General features: G+C 42.4%; 4 protein-coding genes across 6 annotated transcripts; 2 read left to right on the top strand and 2 right to left on the bottom strand.

Annotated features, from left to right (window-relative positions):
* Positions 1-1,403: 1,403 nt before the first annotated feature.
* Positions 1,404-6,011, bottom strand: LOC102720896 (4-alpha-glucanotransferase DPE1, chloroplastic/amyloplastic). The gene is made up of 17 exons (XM_006658790.3): positions 5,960-6,011; positions 5,400-5,812; positions 4,817-4,879; positions 4,610-4,698; positions 4,467-4,527; positions 4,208-4,286; positions 3,752-3,888; positions 3,509-3,667; positions 3,353-3,429; positions 3,126-3,265; positions 2,991-3,022; positions 2,827-2,901; positions 2,433-2,505; positions 2,220-2,308; positions 2,066-2,110; positions 1,828-1,980; positions 1,404-1,730 (listed from the first exon to the last, which is right to left on the bottom strand). The coding sequence occupies exons 1-17, from the start codon at positions 6,009-6,011 to the stop codon at positions 1,626-1,628; spliced, it is 1,842 nt and encodes a 613-aa protein (XP_006658853.2). The 3' UTR covers positions 1,404-1,625.
* A 728-nt stretch (positions 6,012-6,739) lies between these two features.
* Positions 6,740-16,157, bottom strand: LOC102720162 (E3 ubiquitin-protein ligase RKP). Of its 3 annotated transcripts, none has more exons than XM_015839734.2 (12): positions 15,876-16,157; positions 13,916-13,964; positions 12,142-13,827; positions 10,865-11,686; positions 10,145-10,305; positions 9,637-9,775; positions 9,463-9,546; positions 8,793-9,071; positions 8,572-8,703; positions 8,078-8,277; positions 7,598-7,802; positions 6,740-7,444 (listed from the first exon to the last, which is right to left on the bottom strand). In XM_015839734.2, exons 3-12 carry the CDS (start codon positions 13,627-13,629, stop codon positions 7,115-7,117), a joined length of 3,840 nt encoding a protein of 1,279 aa, XP_015695220.1. In that variant the 5' UTR covers positions 13,630-13,827; positions 13,916-13,964; positions 15,876-16,157; the 3' UTR covers positions 6,740-7,114. The 3 variants fall into 3 exon arrangements, with proteins under 3 accessions (XP_015695220.1, XP_006657985.1, XP_006657986.1); XM_006657922.3 differs by having other exon boundaries at positions 6,752-7,444; positions 13,929-13,964; XM_006657923.3 differs by lacking the exon at positions 13,916-13,964 and having other exon boundaries at positions 6,752-7,444.
* A 4,112-nt stretch (positions 16,158-20,269) lies between these two features.
* On the top strand, positions 20,270-21,853 carry LOC102720621 (15-cis-phytoene desaturase, chloroplastic/chromoplastic). The gene has a single exon (XM_040526054.1). It carries the CDS (start codon positions 20,307-20,309, stop codon positions 21,732-21,734), a length of 1,428 nt encoding a protein of 475 aa, XP_040381988.1. The 5' UTR covers positions 20,270-20,306; the 3' UTR covers positions 21,735-21,853.
* Positions 21,854-22,720: 867 nt separating this feature from the next.
* Positions 22,721-27,417, top strand: LOC102719881 (putative MYST-like histone acetyltransferase 1). Its single transcript, XM_006657921.3, has 9 exons — positions 22,721-23,070; positions 23,407-23,495; positions 23,694-23,753; positions 23,966-24,178; positions 24,767-24,835; positions 25,027-25,188; positions 25,378-25,471; positions 25,589-25,731; positions 27,041-27,417. The coding sequence occupies exons 1-9, from the start codon at positions 22,758-22,760 to the stop codon at positions 27,242-27,244; spliced, it is 1,347 nt and encodes a 448-aa protein (XP_006657984.2). The 5' UTR covers positions 22,721-22,757; the 3' UTR covers positions 27,245-27,417.
* Positions 27,418-27,810: the final 393 nt, after the last annotated feature.

The following is a 27,810-nucleotide window of genomic DNA, read 5'->3' as shown; positions in this document are numbered from 1 at the left end:
GGCGGGCGGCGCCGGTGTCAGGGCAAGGGAGGTCCTCGCCGGCGGCGCGTGGCGGATCCGGTCGGCGGCCGGCCGGCGGCGCGTCGGGGCGGCGGATCCGGCCGTCGGGCAGGCGACGGTGCGTCGAGGCGGTGGATCCAGCCGACGGCGCGTTGGAGCGGCGGATCTGGCCGGCGGGCGGGCGACGGCGTGTCGGGGCGGCGTCGGGTCGTCGGATCCGGCCAGCGGCGTGTCGGGCCGCGCGGATCCGGCCGGCGGCGGCGCATCGGGGCGGCGAGCGGGCGACGACACGTCGGGCCGCGCGGATCCGACTGACGGTGGCGCCTCGGGGCGGCGGGAGGGCGACTACGCGTCGGGCCGCGCAGATCTGGCCGGCGGCGGCGCGGCGGGCGGGCGACGGCGTGTCGGGCTGCCGCGGATCCGGCCAGCGGCGGCAGGCGGGTGACGGGCGGTGCTCTCTCCGGCGTCGTCTCTCTCCTTGCTTTCTCCAGTTTATCTCCTCTCTCTCTGACACTCTCTGACGGAGCTACCGTCCCCTTGTTAGGGGACGCGCACCCTGGCTGCGGTGCGGTTCACGCCGAGCTAGCGAACCAGCTTCTACGTGGCGAGCTAAAGCTCCTCGCCATATAGGAGCACTGTGCATGGCCTGAAGCGAGCAGTGGTGTGCATCTTCTTTCTGTGACGAGAACCCTTTACGATTGTCAGATCCCGTCAGGACCGAAAGTGCTCCAGCGAACCATAGAGAATCCTATGCATGCAAAAGAGTCAAGTCAGTTCGGGCGGTGGTGGCCTGCATCCTCTCTGCTCATCCGCACCGGCCACCACCTCGGTTGTCCCAGCGCCTTGCAGTTGCAGCGGTCTTCACTCTTCAAACTATCTCGTCTTGGCCTCTGTGGACATGCTGCAGAGACAAGTGCATAGTAGCAGATGAGGAGTACGCACGGTACCACTTTTTTATCGAGCTTTCTTCGAAAGTTATTTTTTAACTATTTGTTATATTTTTTATCTATCGTTTAATATATTTTTTATAGCCGAGCGAGCTGAGCCAAAATAGGATGAAAACAGTCCATTAAAATTAAAATATTTGTATTTAAAATAAACTAGATCAATCTGAGGCAGTTTTGAACCAAGCTAAACAAGTTTTGAAAGATTGAGGCCAAGCAGATTATAAAGTGTTAGAGCATTCGTAGCAGAAACTACTCATTTCATATCTCAACGTTCAATTCCAATAGAAAAAACAAGAACATGAGAGAAGATGGTTGTATAAAATTAATAAAATAAACACGAATGATGTAATATGATTGTTCTACCTAATATGAACATAGAATCTATTTTAGATAGACATCCAAATAGCATATGGATAATCAAATTTGAATGAGCCAGTGAAAATACTCCTATGGGGTAGCCTTTAGAAGATAGATTAGTGGAGAATAAGCAGCATTCTTAAGGAATTTTTTTTACATAATCTGCATGTTTTTATTAAAGCATTGCACAGATATACAGCGCTTTATTCGAGTACGGGTACAAGAGTCTCAGATAATAGCAGCCAAAATGTTTACATTTCGCTTATATTTTTATGACAAAGATATCTGAAGTTCAAGCGACAAAACGATCGCTGGGAAAATTTAGAGCCGGTTGTACAGTGCAAGCAATTCCTTCAATTTCGCCGCTTCAGGGCTGAGGCCATCAAAGCTGACAGAGTTCGGGATCCGCCATCTCCAATTCCCTTTCTGTTTGATGCCAAAAAAAAAAGAACAGTTTTTTGTTGGTCTATCTGCTCTAGCAGTATCTGTGAATTCTACAAGGTGATTGGATGCAGCTGATTACCTGTGTAGCTGGAGTATTCATTCTAGCAGAACTGCCGAGGCCAAGAATGTCTTGCATGGTGACCATGGATGTCCTTGCAACTGAAGAAAGGGCAGCAGTGATCAGTGCCCATGAGATATCAGTCCTGTTGGCCTCAGGTAGATACTTGAACACCTGAGACAAGATTCAAGGTGTGACTACGACGATATGGTTCGAGGTACTGTAATATGCAAATTTAAGGAAGTTTGGAGACACAAACAGTTTGCTGCTCTCCCTCTGGTATACTCTGCCACCAACCAAGAATCTGGGGAAGACATGATTGAAGAGCGTCAGCATTCTTTGTATGCTTGTGTAGCTAGCACTCCTTACAAGATTATTGAGAATAGGCAACTTTGGGAAATAGGTAAACTAACCGTGTCATTGTCATGTGTTCCAGTGTATACTACTTGATCAAATTCGTGGTTATGGGGCAAGTGTGGATTGTCAGAACCACCACCAAAAGCTGACCACATAAAAGTGGGAGTAGGAAAATTTAGATATCGAATCTATATATTCAAGTATGCTCAATCGCTCAAGGTGCCGTCTCATAACAGAAGTATACACGTAATCTGCCTTTGGGACATTACCAAACTGAAGAACTGCCATTCCTGGAGCTCCAATAGACTTCCTTAGGTCAACGACATCTTCTGTTATCACCCCCTACAAGTAGCATGAGAGATAATCAGATAAACCATAAGCATGTCAGAATTAAATCTTTTGAGTCCTGAATATAATTGTACTCGACTATCTTGGCACGCCATGATATTTATGAGGAATTCCCAGTTAAATCATTTTTAACATTCTACAGCCAATGCTAAGTAGCCTATGAATGTTGATTTGCACAAAAAGAACTTGTGTAGTTGACTTCAATAAGACTTGTCCTAATGATAAGTCATGCGAATTTCTATCTCCATATTGCTCCACAAAAGAAAATTTGATGGGTTTCTAGTAGATAAAGGTAAAAAAGAAAAGAATACTTACCAGGTCTTCTGCTATTATATTTATTCTACCAACAGCTTTGAAGAGTGCATCAAAAAATGCATTCCTCGGTCCAGCCTACTGCCGAAGAAAAACAGGAAAGCACACATCAGCAACAAATATTTCTAGAAAAAGTGTGATACCATGTACATCAAGTCAATGCTCACCCTCCAGCTTCCAACCAGCGCTACTTTTGATTCTACATGCACATGTAATCAGTTAGCAAATGTAAATCTATTTTCTCAGAAATATATACTATACTACTATTATGCAGAAAGGTTAGCTGGATGTATTTGGTTTACCAGAAGGAACTGCCCAAAAACCTGCAAGCCCCCGGAAATGGTCTATACGAAACTCATCATACAAATCAAGAGCACGGTTAATCCTTTTTATCCACCATTGAAACCCACCTTCTTCCATAGCTTTCCAGTCGTACAATGGACTGCAAAGTTGCAAGTTTCAAAAAGGAAATACTGTTAATTGTATTCAACTATTTGCCTGGTCACATTGATAGGGAGCAAAAGATTACCTGTTCCAAAGCTGACCAGTTTCACTAAATGCATCAGGTGGAACACCACTAACAAAAGTGGGAAAACCGTTCTTGTCCTTTAGGCCAGAAATAACAATCAAGAAACAGAATGTATAGTATTATAAGAATTTGATGACGTAAATTATTGAGGTGTACCAGCAAAAACGATTTCCTGTTTGCCCAAACATCTGCACTGTGGTAACCAACATATATGGGCATGTCACCCATTATACTGATACCCAGCTTCTGTGCATGTTTACGAATTCGCTGCCACTGCCTTTGAAATAAGAATTGTTGAGCCATAAATATCTCTATCTGCATAGCATGTTAAGTAGATGACTTCCATTTGTTTCTGTAAGAATTCATTCCAATGAAAATATTATAGCTTGAAATGCTTACAAAATCCTTCTGCTTTTGATATATATCTTCCAAGGCCCCAAGATGTCGATTTTTCAGAGGATCAGGCCACTCATACCAGGATAATGCATCAACACTTCTGTCAATAGCAGCAAAAAGTGCAGCATCTTCAAGCCAACCTGGCAGGAAGATAGACTAATCCATTTTAGTGTCCATATTACTTCAGGCATACATTTCAAGTTCAATGCCTTTTCATTTTGATTGGAAAAGGCATGGTGTAAAAGCAGTTCCCTGACCCCTGATTTGAGGCAGTTACCTATCTGATGGTCTTTCTGATTTAGCAACACCTAGCTACTTATTGGTGCTAACATAAAAGGTTCAATAGATTACAGTTTTGTGCTTGATGCATTACCTTTTCTTCTGACAATAGAGCTGCATCTGCTAAGTATGGAAGACTGAGATAACATGGTTTGAAATTAGCGAAACAAGATTTCTTGCCTGAAATATTTGGATTTTTCTTGAAGCAGTCATATTGAGTTCTGAGCTCTCCATGGTTCTGCAGGAGCCTCTCTGCAGCCTGCAAGAAAATATTTATCTATAATTTAATTTCAGGCCAATCATTAAGCAATGATTTGTTTCTATCAATTCAGTAATATAACAATATTGTACACATTTGAATTGTTTGAACTCAGTAGAACAATCAATCCAGAGGGGGTAAGAGAAAGGTATGTTGAACAAACAGTCATGAAAAACAAACCTTCGCTATAAGAGGTTCTTTCAGATTGGCGACGGTATCAAATTCAACATACTCCACATCCCTACCATCAGTTCAAAAATATAAAAGTTTTATGCCAATCTTAGAAATGCATTTCCAGTTAATATGAAGGAGTTTAAACTTACAAGGGGTCAGGTAATTCATGCTCCATCAACAACCCATCTTTTACAAGCTCTTCAAGAGAAATCAAGAGGGTGTTACCGCAGTTTGCATCCTGCAATGCGGACCCATATAAGTTCCATTCGATGATTGCCACACAATATACAAGAATAGTCGGAAACACTTTCAGCTCCTAATCAAGGAGAGCAACTGTAATTTGCATGCAGTATCACCTCTCCTGAATATGGAGAGCCATCCTCCCCAGACTTCCTTCCCGGTGGAACAAGTGGAAGAACCTGTAAACATGGACAGAACCAATCAGTGCTACTACCACACTGTACTAGTACATAGTTAACACTGCACACTCCTAACTCTTCTCATGTTTTACACCCATTCAACAATCTTGTGCCCCTTTTCCATCCGTTGCTGTGACAATCAGAGCGGACGTAATCCCATCAGATCAGCAGAGAAGATGGGCATTTCAATCAGCAAACAACTACGATCGCGGTCTCGCAGAATCTCTCGGTGCCAAATAACTACCAGTATGCTTCAGCGAAAATGGACGACAATGCTTGCTCCACGTACGGCTAGTGGGCTCAGCGGCAAACGCGGCCCACTTTCTGGGCCCACGTATTTGTCTTGTTCCCGGCCCACCACAGTGTAAAGGCCCATAGCATGGCCCACCATCGTTGATGGATTTGGTTGAAAAAAATTTTGCATCCCCGCAAAATTGCAATTAAGCTCGCTAATGGCGGTCTAATCGGCGAGCGGATTTGGCTAATCACGGGCGATGATGTGCAGCGCTGCTCCCCTCACCTGCCAGAGCGTGCAGCCGGCGCCGTGGAGCCAGTCGAGGAAGGCGAGCGCCTCGCCGCCGAGGTCGCCGATGCCGTGCGGGCCGCGCAGCGACGTCGGGTGGAGCAGCACCCCGGCTCGCCGCCGCCACCTCGCGTCCTCCACGGTCGGCATCATCTGGTCGTACCCCTCGGGGAGCTCCTCCCCGACGCCCACCGCAGCCACCGCCGCCCTGTCCGGAGCCGCAGGCGCCGGCGGCGCCACCGCCACCTTGTCCAGAGCGGCAGCAACGGCCGCCACCTCCTCCTTGTCCGGAGCCACCGCCATCGCGGCGCGGCAGGGGATCCGACGAGGACGCGCTCGCGCGGGGAGGAGACGGCGGGCGGGGAAGGGCAGGGCGAGGTGCGGGAGAGGGAGAGGGAGGGGGAGGGTAGCCATCGCCGGCGGAGGCAGCGGAGGAGAGGGGAGGGGAGGCGAGGAAATGGAGGAGAGGAGAGATATGGGGGCCCGTATGGGAGGATGACACGTGGGGCCCGCTTGTCGGGCGCGGGAGACTCGGGAAACGAGGGGCGTCGGATCACGGGACAGGGGCCCCTCTGGTACGTTCGCGCGGTCGCACGTGGACGGTGCCATGCGGCTGTGGGGTCCGCACGTAGGTGTGGCATTCCCCTGGCATGTGGGCCCAGCATGACACTAGCCGTTTACTCCCTCAGGAAAAAAACGAATTCTTCGGTTTTTTTTCCAACATTTGACCATTCGTTTTATTTAAAAAAAATTTAGAAAATTAAAAAAAATTAGTCACACGTAAAATACTATTTATAATTTATCATCTAATAAAAACAAAAATATCAATCGCAAAAAAAATTGAATAAGACGAAGAGTTAAAAATTAAAGGTAAAAGGTGAAAAATTAGTTTATTTTGGGACGGAGGGAGTATGTAGTAGTATTTCGTGGAATAAGACGTTTTAAAGTTTCGTTTATGTTATTGTTATAGGGTAATTTCTTTAAAAAATTGGAGTTAATTTTTTATGTTTTTTATTGTAGTTTATTTTACAATATTTATTTTTAATTGCTAAGAACACATTAAGTTTCTCCTATAATTTTGTTTTTGTTTTTATTATAAACCAATATATGAATTTTAAAAAGTTAATTTTAGAGTTTGTCCTTCTTAGTAGTATATTTTACAACTTTATTTTAAATCGCTTAGAACATGTACATAAAAATTATACATAAATTATTTTTGATTGCTAATAAATAAACCATGGAACTGGGAACCCTCTACTCCACCAGAGTTCACAGATAACGGTAGGGAACAACAGCATCTGAAAACAAAAGGATTTTATTCAACACAGCTAAAAAAAAGGCTAGAGCTGCTCCAACATAAAGCAACTAGTTTTCTTTATTTTAACTGACATAATTACAAAGGTTGATGTAGATCTGACACCTCCTTTCTGTTTCATATCTCGTATTTACAATGGAAATTTTTCCTACAATCTACAAAATTTTCGTGATTCTGTGAATCCTTCTTTGGGTGGTACTGGCTTCCCACCTTGTACAGACACTTCCTTCTGCAATCTTGTTATTGAATCTTTTTTAACTATTATACCTGACCTTTACACAAGGGAAAAAGATTAACCTTTCTAAGTTCAGGAAAGCAAAAGGGGATAACTCCGAGCTGTCTGCGCCTCCATCAAGCAAAAATGGACAGACATACAACAATCCATCTTTCATCGGGTTCACGGTGCCAAAGGTGACTGAGATTGGCTGCAGGAATCAGCTACCCTGGTAACTGATGTCACCACTGCATTGCAAAAGAAGCACCTTTGGCTATTCAGGAGGTGCCTGCTTATGCAGCCGTAGCAGGAACTGTGGTGGCATGGCTCAAATGTGGTATCTGAGTCGCAATTGTAGCATATGCAGCAGTAATCCTCCTCTTCGTCGCCGCCAGTGCTGAATCCTTGCTGTTCATCACCTTCCACTGACAGTGTGATACGCCTGAAGTAATGGGAGAATTCTTCAAGCTGTGCTAGCTTTGCAAGGGAGTTGTCTCCTCGGAGAACATTGCTCTGTACAAAGGTACATGTGTATTGACACAAAAAGATGAGCATATAGAAAAAAATCTATAAGAAAAACTGCCCACAAAAAAGCAATCTAAGTAGATCTTTAGTATAACCAAGTAATACTAAGGACACTGAAGTATTTAAACAAAGAAATCTAACCCAATTATAGCTCAGTAGGTACTGCAACCCAAAATCGATTGTAGCAGGGCAATCCATGCTTGTGAACACTGCAATCACATCATTTAACTCCATATGGCCTGAAGTACTGGTGCTTTCCATAAGATTGAGGATGATGCCAACAAGAGGAGCCAAGATCATAGTACGATTTGTTTTATCTTGGTGTTGTCCTGGCCGTCTAAGAGTCCTGCAGTACACAAGTTTCTGACTGGTTAACACAGTCCATTTACAACTATCAGAATAAACGTTACTAAGTACTAACTGAAAAAGCAAATGAGGGAAACATCAGGGTGTACTGTTGAAACAGAAAAGATGAACTACTAACATATAACAACATTGGTTCATACATGAATCAGCTCAAATTGGCAATAAATTGAACAGCCTTCAAGGATCACTCTTCCAACATAGAAGAACTATATCAATGATAATTTCAGACTTCAGATTAATAAGATGTGGACTTACATGTCAAAGAATTCTACATCAGCCGTCGATATGATGTGGTTCAGAATAAAGACAATTAATTCAGTCAACCTCCGTAGATTCATATCTGGCCCCATGAGAAACGCACATGGGATCTCTCTGGTGCAGAATTCCAAAATCCTTGCAAGACTACATGATATGTCAAAAATAACACTGCACTTTCTTTGCTGCAAATCAGCAACCTGAAAAATAGGACATTGGTTACAAATATTTAGCTCCACGGGCATGGGTACACCACAGGGAGGACAAGGAGTTCCCCCTTGGGATATAATATTGAAAAAGCAATTAACTCAAGCAACCAGATTACTGCAATTGGTCCTTGTGAAGAGTGCAGAGCTAGACAAATTCAGTTTTTAATGCATTTTGCCGCATGAGAAAGGAGCTTGTGTTACTACATTGACAATTTCACCCGAATATTAAAGCATTTAATTAGCAAAGAGTTGAAGTTCTATACTAAGGGGAATACAAATATCCACCTGGTGCTTATCTTGCATCTCTCGGATGGACATGGAGAACTCAGTCATAGTCCAACTTAATGTGTTGAAAAGTCGATTGAGAAAGGATAAAAAGAGTTGTTCTTCATAAATACATGTCTCCCTGAGTAGAACCTTCATAGAGAAAAACAACGAGATCAAACAGATAGTTCTCACACAAGACTGAACATAATAACAAAAGATATTGTTATATAAAAATAAACCTGGAAAGTTGCAGATGATGAAGATTCAATGTTCTTAGATGAAGCAAAGCCTAAACCTTTGCAGAGTTGGAAAAGTATGTTGGTAACAGGTATCCATGATCTATTATCAAAAGCTGACAGAAGTGATCTTGGCAATCTATTGGTAGCCTCTCGATTGTTCTCAAATACAAACATGAATTCTTTGTATTGTACAAGAACAGATATTGTTTGAAGAAGGAGATCTTTCACGTCTGCACTCACTATCCTTGGATCATCAAAGTGTTTGACAACAAGAGTGACCTATTCATAGGAAAACAATTAGTTGGTACTGCAAGTCTGCAACACTAAACGGTACTAAGCACACACCAGAAATTTGCTGAAAATTTGGCTCAACTAGCAGTGAGCTACTTTTATTTTGTTATCTGCAACAGACTGTTGCTTATTGCGAAATACAAGAAACACAAAACACTGAGTGCATCAAATTTCCTATTATACAGAGTCAACCTCACCATTTTGCTCCTAAATGTAAACCGGCAAAAACTTATCCAAATTTGCCTCAATTTAGTCATTCAAACATTAGTAATGCAGGCTTCAATGGTACTGAATGATGGGTGTATTTAGGTTCTTTAACAAGAAAGAATCGCAATAGATTAGCTAGTAAAAAAAACATTAAAGATGCTTCGACACATACAAATGAAGCTAGCCCGTGCTTAAGAAATACTGCAGGCGAGACAAAAGGAGGATCACTCCTTCGCAGAGCATGGAAAGAGTCTACCTGGACAAACAAAAACAGAAAAGTGCTTGCTTCAGTATGTTGTTTCAATGCAAGTAACCAAGTTGGCTACATAAGGATGTTCAAACCTACCAATGATTCCACATAGAACTCAGGAATATAGTGGAAAATAGAAGAAGAATCACTGAGCACCAAAAGAAGCTCCACAACCCACATGCAAGTTGCATACATTCCCCTTTGCTTCCATGATGAAAAAATAGTGGCACGATACCTGCATGAACCATATACCAAGTCAACAAATTAACTCCCTAGTCTACAAAATGGCTGCATCAACTGTAGCCTGTACAAATTATCATGCAGGCAAATCTTATTCACACCAAGGAAAGAAAAGGAACATGTATCATAAACACCTATAAGAGGTAGCAACTGTCTCCTAAATTATCCAAGGTAAATATATCCAGAAAGCTCCAGCTTCAATGAAATAGCGAACAGCCTTTGGAATCTTGTTTGTGAAGCCATATGATCATTCAGAAGCAAATATGATCTATAAACTATTGTATATGACAGAATTTTAGTGTTTTCATATTGTTATGTAATATATGAACAAGATACGTATTTTTTGTCCTTTCAGAAATCATACCAAACACAATGCCTGACAGAATCCACCAAATCCTCATGATAGCTATTGCGGGCTTCCTTTAAGCGTCTTACTTGCTCCATGCATGACTTTTCTCTTATCTGTTTATCAGTTTCTTCTAGTAAAGAAATGGATTCTGATTGTTGGGACATGAAATAGAATGCCTGAACAGAGAAACTGAAGTCAGTGCCATCATGTAAAGAAGAATAAGAAAGTATCCTAGTGTCTGGTCAGCATCAATGGATATGCAGCACTGGGAAAATACCCTGATAGACTATCCAGGCTGATGTGCTTCGTTTTTCAAAAGAATGAAATAATAATGAACCCACATGACATTAGACATCTGGTCCTGTTCTTAAGTAACTTAGATAGATAACTGATAGTTTATCACTCCCCAATAGTTCCTTTCATGATTGGGAGTGGCACATCCTCAAATTACTCTAAATACTATTGCAGAAAGTGCAGCCACTATCTAGGAAAAAACTATATATGCTGACCATGCATCTCACACACACAATTGGAAGGCACATATGATGTCTAAACTCATTGGTGATTAACATGTGCAATCTCATAAAATTAAGACAACTCCCTACAAATATGAAAATAAAACTGTACATTTGCAGATCCTGAGGATCTCCATGTAAGAGAAGTGGTGGATCCTTACTGCAATATGTATTTGCTTTATTGTTACCTCAAGAAAGGATTAAATAAACATCAACTTGCCTGCCTAAAATTTGGTGAGACACCCAAATGATATAGCAACAGCATAAAATCAAGCAACTCTTCTTCTTTTAGTGCTTCTGATGAAAATTGGTCTGTAATTGGCATGCTTTCTAAATTGTGTAGTGTTTGATATCCATATTCAATTTCTGATTGAGCACTTGTGCTAGGTTTGTCTTCAATCTCATCACCGAGACTTCTCCCACTACATTCAGCAGCGACATGAGCAGATCTTTCATGCATGGGCTTGCATGGGCCTTTTGAAGTTGATGGTATGTACTTGGCATTTTCTATGAATCTCAGGCCAACAGTGACATCTGTGATTGAACAACAGCAAGGTTTCTGTACTGTATTATGTGTTATCCGTGTTTCTTCATCATTCATGCAACCTTCATCCCACTGCACCTCATCTTCCTTGGCATCAAGTTGGTAAAACATCAACAGGTGATTTAGCGATCCACCAATTCTAGGAATTACATTATAATAGGCATCATTCCTCAATAGTAACTGTACAGGAAACCTTCGCTTTCCACCTTTGTGGAGGAATCCAACACCATTTCCATAATTTATTCCAGAGGATGATGCAGGCCCAGAAGAATCCAAAGAAAATCCTTCAGACAGCAAATGGAGGATTACAGTGTACAATGAGACAAGAACCGTGTCATTGAAAGACCCACTGGAAGTCATCCTATGATCTCCACCTCTAGCCTTTAGTATTGAACTTTGCACAAATGACCTAAACAAAGATCCAGGAAGCTGAGGGGGAGATGCTGGTGGAACAAAGCATATAACCAAGCTGCAAAGCTCATGGTGCTTCTCCTCAATCTGTAGAAGAGAAAACAGTACATACCATAGCAAACAAAGAAAGATTTAAGAGTTATGAATGGAGAAGAAAGTTTGAAGTTAAAACTTACAAAGATTAATCTCTAATATAACAGAGCATAAACATTGAACAAATAGATACATCATATAAGTAAAGAGAATGGAAGGTAGCACACAGGTTCACTAAAGCAAGGAAGCAACATGCTGAAAACTAAAAGGAAAAGACAGTTTTTTAAACTGTGTTAACTACTGGATAATACAAATTTGAATCACCAAATGGCACAGCATGGATATCCAAGAGTTAAGAAAAACAGTAGAACAATCCAAGCCAAAAACATATCAGCACAGAAGAATTGTCGATGCTAGAATAAGTAGTTGCAATGCCATCATTATGTTGAAGGTGTCATCTCTGAGCAGAAACTCTCCTTGTGATACCAGGGAAGAGAGAGAAAGTTTACCTTCTTGATTGCATCAGAGAGTGTTGTCATTGATAATGTCATGCTAACTTCATCTTCAGAAGACCCAGGCCACCAAACAGAAGGTACGAGGTACTGCAAGTCCTGCTTGTTTGGAATCTTCATTGTAAGAAATCCTTCAAACGAGAACACAAAATCTTCTGACTTCCACCATAAATGCATTACATCTTTATGCCTAAAGATGTGGCAAGCCAGTGCTAAAAACGGATATGGTCCAGAAAATGGGCATTCTGTCAACACAAGTGGGGCAGCTTTGCACATACAAGAAAGAGCCACAATGAGCTCCTGCAGTAGCGAATTGCACCCTGGAAACTGAAGAAAAACTTCGAGAACCTGGTCAAGGCATAAGAAATCATGTGGCTCCCGTGCCCTGAAAACATCTGTAAGAAAGGTGATGAAAGATCCCCAGGTAATATACTCAGAACACCCTTGGCTTCCTTCAATGGCACTGAAGAATTCTGCACATATCCCTTCAGAAATTGGTCGAAATAGCTCTCGTAAAGGTGCAAATTTCTTGACCCTCCTTAGTTTCTCAAAGTATGCAGATTCGGATTTTTCCAGATTTTGAATTTCTAGTAGTCGGAGCAAACATCTAAGAAGATATGCCGCAAACATCCAAGAATCTGGCGGTGCCTCGATTGGATCAAACCCATCTACAGGATATCTGAATGGATGTGAGCCAAAGTTCAGATGGCAACGCTCACCTTCTGAGAGAGATATTGCAGGATAGTAACCTTTCCTAGGCCCCACTTTGCGAATCCCATCAAAGGCAACACCAAGAAAATTCCCATTCCTGTAGAAACTGATCTCCCCAGAATCCAAGTTGATGCAGCAACCAATCACATCACCTACTGCCCATAGCTGCCCGTATGGTTTTGGGTCATTGTTCCATTTGGTCACACGCCGTCCATCAAATGCATATGAATCATCAGAATCACCAACGCCTTTCCGATCAGTGAAGGGGCACGAGAAAGTAGCCCATCCAAGTTGCTGAACTCCAGAAGTCTCCAAGGTCACCTCATACATCCACTTGCCATTCCAAACACAAGCGTTAGCCCTTGCGCTGCTGAATGATGCAGAGCTCTCAACAAGCAAAGGTCCCCAAATGCTCTTGAACTTGCCACATATGCTCGAATCATCAAGAACAACCTTCATTTGCCCAGCATCTTTATCCACAATCAAGACACCATCATCATATTTACGGTTATCTTTGCCACAACCAAGATCAAACTTTTGTGCCTGATTCCGCAGTATTGACCGCACAAATCCTACATCGATCGGACCCCGAGGCCGGACCACCGACTTATGAGGGAGATCAAATATATGCTCTATCGTCCTCTCGATATCCTGGTGCCCAATCTCATCATGGTACGATACCAAGTGCGACTTCTGGGAGCTACCCTTGGACTGATCGCCAGATAGCAGAACAGCCAGCCCGGGGGAGAACCCACTCCTCCCAGGGACAGACATAATGTGGGGCAAATAAACTGCTACCAATACTCCCCCGCACAGCAACCAAATCCACAACAAACAGGATGCATCGGTGCACTCATCCCAGCAATAAGGAAGTGAATTTGATTGATCACGGCAAAGGAAAAGAGTGGGACAAACCTCTTGTGGCAATCCAAAATGAAATTATGGTTCTATGATGCCCCCACACTTTTAGCACTGCAGATAAAAGTACAAGGCTACAAATTATTATTTAACAAACTCTTGTTTTGTCAAATAATAGCCCACATCAGAGATCCGAAACTACCTTCAACTAGTACCTTTAGATCTTAAGGTCATCATTATATTGTTTGAACCTGTAGTGGTTATATAGCAAGGGTGAGCAATTTGCTCTTAGCGAGTCATTAATAACAATATAAATGTATGAATAATAAAAATCTAATAATTTATATTATATACCTTACTCCCTCCAGTTTGATAGTTCTTGTCATTTTAGACGATGACACGGTCTTCTAAATCTAACTTTGACCATTTTTTATTAATATATAAAAAATAAATAAATGTTTACTTTTATTAAAGTGCACTTTATGACTCATTTGTACATGTTGCCCTAGCAAATTCAAACTACATGTTTTAAAATTTAATAGTCAAAGTTTAAAAGTTTGACCACACCCTTGTCCAAAACGACAAGAATTATGGAACTGGAGAGAGTATATCCTACACCATCATTATTCATATTTCCTCATCAAGTCAGTCTATTTTGTAAAAGAAGTTTTTCAAAAGGAGTGTTATAAAAACTAAATTACACTGGCAACATTGAATAGAGTTAGTAGCCTCCAATCTAGGAAACAGACGTGAATCACGATTTTACTTGGAGCTGTGTAGGTTGTATCACTTTATCCATAGCTAGTTTGAACATGTTTAATTCTCGCACTTCATGAGGTGCAAAACCATGCTAGAGTACAAAACGTTTCCCCTATTTTCATTTACTAAACTCTATGATCATGTTAGGCCTAGCAGCATTCCACACCACTGCACATAATATATGCGCTTGGAATACACTTCAATCAGCATTTGATGGGTTTGCCATCACCCATCCTGCTACTACATACCTGTGTGGATCGCAATAAACTTCATAAGGTATTAAGTCCAGCCCATCTTGAGACTAATCTATGGTCAACACGATGTAAATGGTTCTCTGATACAAGTGAGGGGGTGATTAGTCCTTATTTTTGCAACCCTGTATAGAGGGAGCCCTGACTTATCATCAACCATCACTTCGCTAGGCTCCCTCTACCTATGTGTTTGTGTATATATATCCTGATCATCATCAGTCTATCAATATTCTTATTTTAGAAAATAGTGTGTTGATGCAATACTACGACTGATAGTTTTATAACTAAGTTTTTAATTGAAATAGCATCATCATCTGTCAACATGGTCAAAGAGGGACTTGCTTGAGTCTGTGGTTGAAACCGAAATTAGTCGGTACTGTCAAATGACCCATTTTTTCCTCTAGCCTTTTTTATCCTGCATTTCATTGTATACGCCGGTTTTTAATTAACTTTTACTTGACGAATATAAATGGGTCTATATTACTTACAGTGCACCTAAAACTATAGCCTGGTTATAATTTCTAGCATTCAATTAATTTGTAGTAAGCATCTATTGCTTACTTATTTAAAAAACTAGACTTGGTTTACAGGATGTTGTTAGAGAGTTCTGTAAAACTAGCTACTAGCTCCATCTTTTTACTCCTGTAGATTATCGATGTGTACTTATCCATTTACTGCCATTTCTCCTCTCCTCCCCCAACTCTCTCGCACAGGCCGCGTTGCAGTTGCAGCTAGCATCCTTCTTCCTTCCCCTTGCTTGCTGCTGTTAATGGTTTCTTCCTCCCCTAAATCTCCACCCCAACTTGGCTGCTGCACAGGAGCCACCGGCGACCACATGAGCTGACACCACCTGCTCTCCTTCTACTCCCTATGCAACCCCAACCCACAAGCTGCTGTGAATCCCCGAGGCTAGGATGGGGCTCACTCCATGGATTCCCAAGCTGCTTGCTATCACTACCCCCTCCAATTTCTCAGCTATTGCTCCCCCTCGGTGGATTTCAGGTATTGGGCTATTAAATTAGAGCAAATCCTTGTGCTTAGATGTGGGGATTTTTCGTCCTAATTTCAATCTTCCTGAATCGGTGATAAGTATGACACTGATTAATTCAAAACGATGAGGCGTGGATTATGTGATGAGCTAGTAGGAATCACCTTCTTCTTTGTCACCGACGCATGTCCCTGATTGCTTCCCGGGTTTCCTCTCTTCTCGCAGGTTCCATTCTCCCCAGCTCCAGAAATCAGCCTGGGGTCTCGATTGATCTCCGCTCTAGGGGAGCGCGGTGGAGAGGAGGATGCTGCGAGGGATCGAGAGGAGCGGGGTTGACGCGAGGAAGAGGGCGAGAGGGCGCCGATTGCTGCTGGCCTCGCCGCGCCGCCGCCGTTGCGAGGAGGAGAGGAACAGAAATGGGGGTAGCGCTGGAAATGGAGCGAGGGAGTATTTTTTGTGTTTTGTGAGGTTGTTTTCGTGCACGAGGGCATTAGGACAAAAAAAAAAAAAAGCGGAGCCTGTCTGTAATTTTGCCTCTCGGGTTTGGACTAGGGTTTTCTGTGCTATTATCCCTTTCTCTGTGTTTTTTTAATTATTAGTAAATTTCAGAATACGGTTTTATTGACAAAACTATCCATTTTCTATGGGAATTATTAGGAACATATATGTTTCGTCCAACCTATTAAGGATGCACTAGGGCTGCATGTCATATGGATGATGCATGTCTGGGCTGGAACGAACAGCCATTTTGTTTGATATATTATAGCATAGGCAAGTCAGATGACACGGGGATGGGTATTGTTAATTGATACGTGGCATCTGAAATCATGTCCTAGCCCTAGCCACAACGTAAGCCACATTGACAACAAACACTTATATTTTCCATTGAAGCTTTCTTTTTGCTCCGGAGGCACATTCTTTCTTTTCGAGTCCACTTCATCTTTGTCGTTACATTCATGATCATCTCATCGTGGCTAGGATAATCAATAATGTCGATAACAATGACTCCTACGTGAGCTCTAGACGGACCCGGAAAGAAAGGAGACAGTGTGTGGTGACTGCTACATCCCTTGCCTAAGTTTTAACTGAACACCCATCCTGATGTGCTCGACCGAGGCTAGTTTTTTCTTTGCTTGTTGTTTATATCTTTCGTATTACCTTCCGGAGGCGTGTGATTCTAATAGTTCTTTATATTTGTCAAACGCTCTATCTACAAAAAGCAATAACATCATGTATTAAAAACATAGGCAGTATTTTGCTTTATTATAAGGGTAAAGCGATAAATCATTTAAATTTTACTCCCTCCGTTTTATAATGTAAGATGTTTAACTTTTTTGCTGGTAGTGTTTGATCATTTGTTTTATTTAAAAAAATATGGAAATATAATTTATTTTGCATGTGGCTTACTTTATTATAAAAAGAACTTTAAGCATGACTCGTTATTTTTTATATTTGTACTAAGATTTTGGATAAGACGAATGGTCAAATGTTAAAAAAAAAAAGTCAAACATTTTACATTATGAAATAAATATAGTAGCTAAGAAGGGGAATATCCCATATGACCCTTGAACGGAGGAAGAGGACAAATTGATCGGTCAAAGATGTATTAATCTCTTCAATATACCTTTCCTTGTACGGAATGCAGTTTATTGTGCTAGGTTTCTTCTTCATTTATCTTGTGGAATAATTTTTGGAGGAGTCAACTTCAACTTGATGCTTTGCATGGTATATTGATATGGTGATGATTTGTTCGTTACAATTAATTAATACACCACCTTTAATGATACTCCTAGTAAAGAGGATGTTCGCATTAAACTTTTCAAAAAAAAAGTGGTTTCTCTTTGTTTTATCTCTTTCTCGGACCAAGCCTTGCGCAAGTTAAAACTGAAGTTGTTGATCGAGTAAAACTAGATGTAAGTAAGGCACTATAATATGGAGAAGTATCATCAACTATCTTATTGTATTAATTAGTAGCTGCTGTCAAAGTGCTGCTGTTGTCGAGCAAAATTGCTTCTTTTCTTCTTAAAAAAAACTTTACTACTTCAAAATTTTTTGATTCATGGAAGAGAATACTTCGTGACTAATAGCACAAATCCGAATAAGTAGATAGATCTCCACGAAAAACCGCAAAAGTTATACACGGAACAATGCCAATCGACTGAAAAGGAAAGACAGACAGAGAGAAACTTAATTACAAAACACATGCCACGTTTGGTTTACTTGGGACTCATCCAAAATATACATCTACAATGCTAACTGACTGAAAAGGAAAGATGAAAAGGAAAAAAAAACTTAATTATAAGAACACATGCTACTCTACAGCTCTTTCGTGTCGTTTAAGATGTAGATAATTTAAGTGGAGCAAGCATACAAAAATTACAAACACGCCACATAACAGTTAAACGGCCAACGAGTACACTAAAAAATACTCTATTCCTATTTTAATAGATGACGTTATTTTGACACATATTAGATTATTTGTCTTATTTTTTATAAATATATGTAAATATAAGTTATGAGTAAAATATATTTAGTAATAAATTTAATAAAAATAAATAAAATAATTATGTAAGTTTTTAAAAATAAGACAAGTAATTAAACATGTGTTGAAAAAAAGTAAACTACTCACCGTTAAAATAAATACGAAGCGAGTAAAAAAATGGCAGCGTTTGTTGGGCACTCCGAAACGAAATGAATTGAAGCGTAGAAAGGTGGAGCATATTCTGGAGCAGGGGAAAAAAACGAAAGACGCTTTCGAGACGTCTACTGGACGTAGGTAGGCACGTTACGAGATTCGTCCACCGGCATGGGACGGATGGTAATCGACCGTGCACGTGAAAACCTTTTTTGAAGAAATTTCCTCCTCCACTTTCTATTTATTTTTTTCCACCTCCTTTTTTTTCCCCCGTTTTGGCGGTGAGCCCTTTGGTTTCGCTTGATATTTTGGTTTGGGGCCTCGTGACGTGAACACAGACAGCGATGTGTTGTTGCTTAACGTTTCGCTTGTCCACGATTAGGGGAGAGGAGAGGAGAGACAGCGGCGTGGTTACACGGATCAACGCTCGTGTGCCACGCGGGATGGCGGGGTAATGCGCCCGCGCGCGGGCGCGCCGGGCGGTCGCGTGCCGGGAGCACGCTCGCACCATGACATCTTCTATACATTTTATTGAATTGTAGTTGAACTATAAATACACAAAAAAATATAAGTTGTAAATAAAATATATTTAGTAATAAAATTAATATAAATAAATAAATAATAACCACGAATGTTCATCATATATACATGGAATGATAGTATAGGATAATGTGGTCTTTAGGAACACATACATTTTACCCTTTCTCTCTTATAAAAAATGGTTTAATTCTTTTAATGTTTCTTTGAAAATATTTTAAATCGAAGAGGCTTTACACCAAGAAAACCTTCATCCGAGATGACAAGAAGAAGTCACTGTTAATGTCAAAGTTTTATAATTCTCTAACAAAAATTTATCCTTGAAAAATTATATAATTTGTTTCAATAAAACCATGAGGTAGGGTTGTCGAGCGAGCCGAACTCAAATGTAGACTTATCTGGCTCTGAGCTTGAATTAAGTCTTGAACTCGACTTGTTCGAGCTTTAAGGAGTCCGTGGAGCTGAAGCCATACACTCATCCTACGGAGTGATTGTTTGCCTTTTTTATGAAAAAGCTCATGGGAGCAGTTGGTCAGCTTGTGAGGCTCGCGAGTGTCACGGTGACTCGGGCTCAACTCGTTTAGCGCTCAAGTCAAGCTTGAATCAAGCCAGAGCGAGCCAAGCTTGAGTAGCTTGCGAGCCTCAGACTCTTTCTGATAACCCTACCACAAGGGAGGCCATAGCATCAAAATCCTTGAGAAAACGCATATTAGAGACCTCTCTAGTTTTGGGGGTTTTGAAGAAAAATAGAGAATTACATCCACTTATGTTTGTATTTTCACGTAGACGTTTCCAAACTCTTAAATATTGCAAACAGTACATTCCATGCAAATTATTTATATACAAAAGTTTATAATATGAATTTTTAAAATAAGAGTATTAATTTGTAGTAGTTAATTAAATATTTTATGCTCTCCAATAGCTAAAAAATAGATAGTCCTTCTATCTTTTAACCTCGATTATTTCTCATAGGTTTTCGTAAGGCTCACAGTTCTATTTTGATTTCTAAATGCAAGCCTAGCAAGACAATGAGTTTCATTAGTTTTAATGAATTTTAGGTTGAAATTCAACAACAACATAACATTTTGAAGACGGTTCGAATTTGTAACAAAAGTGTGAACTTGGTAGTTCGATACTCAGCAGCTAGCTGTGTCAGTTGACTCATGACAGGATGAACACAGCGGATAACGCTCACTTCAGGACAAATCCTACCTGGATAGAGTCCACAAACGTCCACAACAGAACACCAACCCTGACCCCACCACGCAGTCTCTTTCACCCATAGCTCCAACCAAACGCCGGGTCCATGTACGAACCACCATATCCATAGGTCCATGGACAATCTCCTACACCACCCAAACTCTCCAACTCGTCTCCCCGCGCGCGTTTCCCGCCACTCGCCGTCGCTGCCGCTGCGACACCCATGCACGTCCACGCCGCGTGGCCCGTCCTCCCCGCCGCGCCACCCAAGCTCCGCCACCATGGCGCCCTCCGCCTCACCGTCACCTGCAACGCCGCCGCCGCCGCCGCTGTATCGTCGTCGTCGTCGGGGAGCGACGGCGCCGGCGGTGGTAAGGCCGTCATTGTTGGTGGCGGGCTAGCGGGCCTCGCCGCGGCGACCCACCTGGCCTCGCTGTCGGTGCCGTTCACGCTGCTCGAGGCGTCCGACAGCCTCGGCGGCCGCGTCGCCACCGACGAGGCCGATGGGTACCGGTTCGACAGGGGGTTCCAGATCTTCCTCACCGCCTACCCGGAGTGCCGGCGCCTCCTTGACTTCCCGGCGCTGCGTCTCCGGCCGTTCTACCCTGGGGCGCTCGTCTTCCTTGGCGCCGGTGAGCCGTTCCACCTGCTGTCCGACCCGTTCCGCCTTCCTCTGCGCTCCGTCTCCGCCATCTTCTCCCCTGTCGGCACACTTGCCGACAAGGTCCTCGTCGGCCTCACCAGGCTCCGCGCCGCGTCCACCCCGGATGAGGTGATCCTCTCATCGCCGGAGACGACCACGGCGCGGCACCTGGAGAAGCTCGGATTCTCGCCGTCCATCGTGGAGCGGTTCCTGCGGCCGTTCCTGGCCGGGATATTCTTCGACCCGGCGCTCGACACGTCCTCCCGGCTCTTCGAGCTCGTGTTCAAGCGCCTCGCCCTCGGGGACAACGCGCTGCCGGAGGCCGGCATTGGCGCCCTCGCGTCGCAGCTCGCAGACCGCCTGCCTGAGGGCTCCGTCCGCCTCAACTCCCGCGCCGCGGCCATCGACAAGTCCAGCGTGACGCTCGACACAGGCGAAACCGTCTCCGGCGAACTCGGCGTCATCGTCGCCGTCGAGCAGCCGGAGGCCGAGAAGCTCCTGCCGCAGCTATCAAACCCTTCAAAACCCAGCAAGAAGTCCGAGAGGAGCACCGTGTGCCTCTACTTCGCCGCCGACCGGGCGGCCGTCCAAGACCCCATCCTGCTGCTCAACGGCTCGGGCAAGGGGATCGTCAACAACATGTTCTTCGCCACCAACGTGTCCCCATCGTACGCGCCGGCGGGGAAGGTTCTGGTGTCCGTCTCCCTCGTCGGCTCCTTCGCCGACCGGGCGGACGCCGATCTCGCCGACGAGGTGGTCCGCGAGCTCGGCGGGTGGTTCGGCGCGGGGGAGGTCGCGTCGTGGACGCACCTGAGGACGTACCGCATCGGCTTCGCGCAGCCGGACCAGACGCCGCCGACGGCGCCGGCGGGGCGGGACCCGAGGGTCGGCGACGGGCTGTACGTGTGCGGCGACCACTGGTGCTCGGCCACGTTCGACGGCGCGCTGGTGTCCGGGAGGAGAGCGGCCGAGGCTCTTGCTCAGGACAGGGGATTATCCACAGCCTGATCTGATCTGATTTTGAGTTGAGTTGACTGGGCCTCGATTATTTGGGCCTCTCGTTTGTAAATGGTTTCGATGCAACAGTGGACATTTTTTAATTTTGTAAATGTTACTGCTCCGGTGCTCCCTCCATTTTGAAATACAACTGTTTTTAGAATAATACTAAGTTAAAGTTTTACTGTTAATAAAAAACAAAATATTGATCACTTCAAAATGATATTATTAGATCTACCATTAAACAAACTATCATAATATACAACTCTTTTATTTAAATAACTTAAAGTAGGATCTCAAATACCGTATTGATTATATTTTGGAACAAAAGGAATACTTTTTATTAATTCATTTATCAATTTGTAGATCGTATAAAAATAAATGCTAATTTTGTTTCTATTTATTGGTACCCGGTGAATTACCCCTTACAAGAATATTTGAATTCAGAAACAGTTATGGTTCTTTCTATATTTTGTTTGAAAATAATGAAATACTCAATCTGGTAAAAAATATTTATCATTTAGAATAAAATTTGGTCAAATTTATGAAATTCTAAAAAATAATTTTGTGCTAAACTACATCTAATAAAACCTAATAAGCTTATGATATTATGATAGTGCTTTTATTGGAGAATATATGTATATTATTTATCTTGTAATGAAACTAAGCATTTAAGAAATAATCCATGGTCGAAATTTATTAGATTTACCAAATTTTATCTTAAACGAAAAAAAATTGACCTTAGGGAGAATAATTTATTCTGTACAATTGGCAAGTAAAGCGATGTTTTGAACTGAAAATAAACTTGTTTAAATAAGTAAGTATTAGTATGAAAGGGAACGAACCCCATTCAATACAAGAGTATCAAAGAGAGGCTGCAAGCCTGCAACCGAGAGCGTCACTTACATGTGGGGCCCGCAGAATAAAATCATTCGTCCCAACGGAGATGATAAAGACCCAACCCAAAGCCCAAATGCGGGCCAAGAGGCCCACAAGCCCCCAAACCGCACGCTTCCGATCCACTCCGACGACCAGATGGGCTCGATGGAGGCGTCCACCGCGCCGGAGAACGGCACCGCGGGGGCGGCGGCCGCGGCCGCGGCCGCGGCCGCATCCACGGCGTGTAACGGCGCGGGCGCCGCCTCGAACGGCGGCGGGGTAGAGAGGAGGCTGAGGTCCTCCGCGGCGTCTGCCTCGTGGGCGTCGCATCTGCCGCTGGAGGTGGGCACGCGCGTGATGTGCCGGTGGCGCGACCAGAAGCTCCACCCCGTCAAGGTCATCGAGCGCCGGAAGTCCTCCGCCTCCTCCTCCCCCGCCGATTACGAGTACTACGTCCACTACACCGAGTGTAAGCGACCTCCCCGCCTCGCCCCCACCAGGATGCTTCATTTCTAGGGTTAGGGTTAGGGTGCTTCATATTGGGGAAATCTTGCGTTTAAATGGTTAATTATGTTTAGGGGTTATAAAATTCGAGGTGACATAGTGATGAATTGATACATAGGATTGCTTTTGCTGGGGCTGGAAATGGTCTTTCCAGTCTGCTAGTTTTCAGTACAATCACAAACTTTTACCTGATTTTGTTAGCTGAGAACTTAGTGCTCGGTGTATTCTGTCATGGGCTTGTGGAGTTCGGTCAAGACATATTGATGCTTACCAATCATATTTAAATGATTTGAACTTGCAGTCAATAGGAGGCTCGATGAGTGGGTTAAACTTGAACAACTTGATCTTGAGACTGTTGAGACTGATGTCGATGAGAAGGTAGAAGATAAGGTAAGGGAAAATCATGTCGTTCAATTGTGGTAATTTAAACATCAACCATAGTCCATACCTGTATAATTTGCTTTCTCCTTACACAGCAGCCATACTGTCCAGGTGATGGTTGAAAATTTGAGATGCTCATCCTAAAACATAAATAACCTCCGTTATTTCAAAAGAATACTCATGCTACCCCTTTTAATATTTACCCAGGCAACAAGCTTGAAGATGACACGCCATCAGAAGCGTAAAATCGATGAAACCCATGTGGAGGTATGGAATAGTATTACTGTGCATATTTTGATTATCCTCTATTTTAACTGTTATGTGAAGGTTTATTATCTGAAAAGATGTTAGTTTGCTATTCTTTGCCAAAATTTAATTGAATATGTGTTGATTCCTTCTTCGTGTTGTACTGTAATTGTGTTTTCCGTTTTGTACTAGTGTCCTGAAACTAATCTGACATTATATCCATTCCATTATAGCAAGGTCATGAGGAGCTTGATGCTGCTAGCTTGCGGGAACATGAAGAGTTCACAAAAGTAAAAAATATAGCGAAGATAGAACTTGGGAGATATGAGATAGATACGTGGTATTTCTCTCCTTTCCCACCAGAGTACAATGACTCTCCAAAACTGTTCTTCTGTGAGTTTTGCCTCAACTTTATGAAGCGCAAAGAACAGCTTCAGAGGCACATGGTAAGATTTAGTTATTTGTTTCTACATTGTTAAATTCTATCTTGTCAGTTTTATCAACTTGCAAGTTGGTGTTTGAGACCAAAGCTATCTCCTCTCGTTTAACTCCTGTGTTTTTTTGTACTATCATTCTTGATTTGTTGTTCATTTTACCATAAGGCACCAGCAAATACAGCAAGGAATTATGCTATTTACTGTGATAATACATGGCCGAAAAAGGACCTTGGTTCTTTTTATCATTCCAGTGGTCCCAAGCTCTCAATTGATTGCAACCTTTGCATGTTTCCAGTCATTTAAATTTTAACATTTAGTGTAATGAATTTCATAAGTAAAAAGCAGTCCCTCTGCTCCACCTCTTATTTTTCTGGTGTCTCAGAAAATTTTCTTTTAACGACCAGAAGTCATAGTTGTCACTTGTTGATGTTACAAATACCATGGTTCAGATCAACCTTGCTGGCTTGGTCTATGAAGGATGCATTTTATACCTTGTTTGTTGCACGCATGTTTCATTTTAGTGGGTTCTGATCTTCTTTCAAATTAAACTATCATAAGTCTTAACCAATGGTTAATGTCATCCTTTTTACTTCACAGAAAAAGTGTGATCTTAAGCATCCCCCTGGTGATGAAATATACAGAAGTGGAACTCTGTCTATGTTTGAGGTAAGATTGGTATCCATTTTTGCTTCCTATAATGGCAACTTGCATGCTATGTCGATTGAGTTTCTGAAACTGTATAGCTTCAGCTGTAGCCACCAGGCTCCTGACTTTAGAGAGTGGAAGTCTTGCAACTTAGCTTATTTCTTTCAGGTCTCTTAATTTTTTCAATGAGAAGAATGCTTGCACAATTTCAGGTTGATGGCAAGAAGAACAAAGTTTACGGGCAGAATCTTTGTTATCTGGCCAAGCTATTTCTTGATCACAAGACACTTTATTACGATGTTGATTTGTTTTTGTTCTATGTCCTGTGTGAATGTGATGATCGGGGGTGTCATATGGTGGGGTATTTCTCCAAGGTAAAGCTCACAATGCTTCTCTGTAGTACTCTTTTTCACCAATTTTTCTTATTTCTTGTTTGCTTGAACTGAAACTTATCTGTTCTGATTCAATGATTTGTATGCAAGATGTATTTCTTGTTAGTAGTAGTGAATCATTTGATGTTTAATAAACGTCTGTGCTTTAAACTGGTTTTTATCATTTTCCAGGAGAAACACTCTGAGGAATCTTACAATTTGGCTTGCATCCTCACTCTCCCTCCATATCAAAGAAAAGGATATGGAAAGTTCCTTATTGCCTTCTGTAAGATCATATGCTCTGTTCCATTATGCCTGAAATCTTAGTTCTTTGCACACCAAATTACAGCTGTACTGTAGCGTTTGTTTAAGAAGATATGTGTCTTTTTTGTTTTAATGGCAGCCTATGAGCTTTCTAAGAAGGAAGGAAAAGTAGGGACACCAGAGCGCCCCCTTTCTGATCTTGGTCTGCTCAGTTATAGAGGCTATTGGACTAGAGTGCTTCTAGAGATTTTGAAGAAGCATAAGAGCAACATATCCATTAAGGTAATCACCTCCCTTTCCCTCTATCTAGCATTATAGACTTTTATATTCTCCATTTAGCATTTTACATTTATGTAAATAATGGTAAAAATAGGCATCATTTTATTTTCTGGCATTGGATCAAGTATCGACACTTGAATATTTGATCTCTATCTGATCCTGTACATCGCTGATCTCAGCCTGTATTACTGGCAATCATATATAGGATAAAGCATCATCAGGTTAATTTCTAATGCATAAATGGCCAGGTTAATGTATGCTAAAATGGTCAGGTCAGGTGTAGCCAGTTAAGCCAACAGTAAGATCCACACAAGGACATTTGGTTGCATATAATAGGCTTTCACCTTACATCTTCCTGTTCATTTGCATGGGGCCTGAAATTTTTGGACTATGTGAAACAGACCATTTGGTGCTACATATCAGTGCTTGGATGTTTATGGATATCCATGAGATTTTGATTATCAACTCAAATCTGCTGTGCTACTTTTCATGGAGACAGTACATACATGCATTTCTGTAGTCGAAGAGGTGTTGATGTGTTGTAGATTCTTACACCCGATTTACTTATTACAAGTTACAAGCAAATATTGAAATCCACCAAGCCAAGCAGAAATACCCGTGTAGTCAATTTTGTCCACATCTAAGAATAATTCATTTAGATATAACCACTACAGTATCATGGACAACTATAACTAAATAGAATTTCTTCGCTTAGCTTGTCATTAGAACTATTTTTCTGGCTCTTAGGGATTGCATGAAACAATAAATTAACAGTTAGATTCTCCAAGCTGCATTATATCCCTAAACCTTACTGAAGAAGAGGTGTCTCCTTTTCTTTAAACTCAAATGTATGTAGACACGATCACGTGCAACTAGTGTAATCTGCAGAAACTTCCTCTACGGAAGGACATAGATCCCATGTGTTCTCTGGCTTGTCAGCCTGTGCCTTCCTGTTTATCTTGCCCCGCCCATCTGAAACTTTTGGATGTATGCAAATCAGACCTTTTGACGACACACAAGAACAATTAGATTCTGAAAGATAATTGTTCCTGCATCCTTGCTCCCTGATGCACTAGTACGGACACTGGTGCAAATAGATCCATCCGTAGAGAAGTCAATAGGCTCGGTTGCACTGTATAATTTGCTTTTCATGCTAGTTTCAAATCATGAAGAAATGTACACATACATTGCTTTCCTCTGTAGCTGAATCCATCCATACCCCATAACTCCAGCACAGAACCATCGTTTTCTAGTATCATATAATTCGTTTATGCAGCCATATTAGAACTATTTCTAACACGCTTGCATGCAGGAGCTTAGCGATATGACGGCCATAAAAGCAGACGACATCTTGAGCACGCTGCAGAGTCTGGACCTGATCCAGTACCGGAAAGGTCAGCACGTCATCTGCGCGGACCCCAAGGTCCTCGACCGCCACCTCAAGGCCGCCGGCCGGGGAGGCCTCGAGGTCGACGTTAGCAAGCTGATCTGGACACCCTACAAGGAACAAGGCTAAGCTCACATGCGGAGAAGAATTAGATAAATATCTGACCAGCCCAATCCTGTACATTTTTCACTAGGATCTCTCTCTCTCCCTCGTGTATCGTAAATGTAGTTTTGTAAACATCGAACACTGTTATTTGTGTTGCAGTAATCATCCATGAAAGAAACAATAACTCTCTCTTCCCTCCCCTCTGTTTGCACCTACAACACCCTCTATTCCTGGACGCATTACGTATACCTGAACAATTATTGCCTCTTGCCCCTGAGATAGTATCAATCAATTTACACGAAGAAGAAGAGAAGACCAGCACAGCAGCAAACAAGGATTCGTCTTCCTTCCTCCTCCCATACCATGCATGATTCATTTCAGCTGTGTGTGTGTTGAGATCTGATCTATCTCACCGGATGCATGCAATTGCAGATCCTATCCAGACCAGCCAGCCGCTCACCCCGAAAGGAGAGCCTGTTTGTTTGTACCAGTACTACTTACGTATTTGCACATTTGGCAGTAGCAGCATTGCTTGCACTGGGTACACACACCTGTACACGCCCATATGGGTGGGGCAGGGCAGGCACGTT

The sequence above is a fragment of the Oryza brachyantha genome, chromosome 7 (genome assembly GCF_000231095.2).
Source record: "Oryza brachyantha chromosome 7, ObraRS2, whole genome shotgun sequence".
Taxonomy (NCBI): Eukaryota; Viridiplantae; Streptophyta; class Magnoliopsida; order Poales; family Poaceae; genus Oryza; species Oryza brachyantha.
The sequence above is the reverse complement of the archived record's forward strand: the minus strand, read 5'-3'. Positions and strand labels throughout refer to the sequence as shown.

What these genes read in the sequence shown, in the direction of transcription:
- LOC102719881 (XM_006657921.3), top strand. Translation starts at nt 22,758, where the DNA reads ATGGGCTCGATGGAGGCGTCCACCGCGCCGGAGAACGGCACCGCGGGG. An exon ending in TGGTGGGGTATTTCTCCAAG is followed by an intron (nt 25,189 to 25,377) that starts GTAAAGCTCACA and finishes ATCATTTTCCAG; the next exon opens with GAGAAACACTCTGAGGAATC. An exon ending in AGAGCAACATATCCATTAAG is followed by an intron (nt 25,732 to 27,040) that starts GTAATCACCTCC and finishes GCTTGCATGCAG; the next exon opens with GAGCTTAGCGATATGACGGC.
- LOC102720621 (XM_040526054.1), top strand. Translation starts at nt 20,307, where the DNA reads ATGCACGTCCACGCCGCGTGGCCCGTCCTCCCCGCCGCGCCACCCAAG.
- LOC102720162 (XM_015839734.2), bottom strand. Translation starts at nt 13,629, where the DNA reads ATGTCTGTCCCTGGGAGGAGTGGGTTCTCCCCCGGGCTGGCTGTTCTG. An exon ending in AGTTCTATGTGGAATCATTG is followed by an intron (nt 9,547 to 9,636) that starts GTAGGTTTGAAC and finishes TTGTTTGTCCAG; the next exon opens with GTAGACTCTTTCCATGCTCT. An exon ending in AGCACGGGCTAGCTTCATTT is followed by an intron (nt 9,072 to 9,462) that starts GTATGTGTCGAA and finishes TCCTATGAATAG; the next exon opens with GTCACTCTTGTTGTCAAACA.
- LOC102720896 (XM_006658790.3), bottom strand. Translation starts at nt 6,011, where the DNA reads ATGGCACCGTCCACGTGCGACCGCGCGAACGTACCAGAGGGGCCCCTG. An exon ending in ATATAATAGCAGAAGACCTG is followed by an intron (nt 2,506 to 2,826) that starts GTAAGTATTCTT and finishes TGCTACTTGTAG; the next exon opens with GGGGTGATAACAGAAGATGT. An exon ending in TGAATACTCCAGCTACACAG is followed by an intron (nt 1,731 to 1,827) that starts GTAATCAGCTGC and finishes GGCATCAAACAG; the next exon opens with AAAGGGAATTGGAGATGGCG.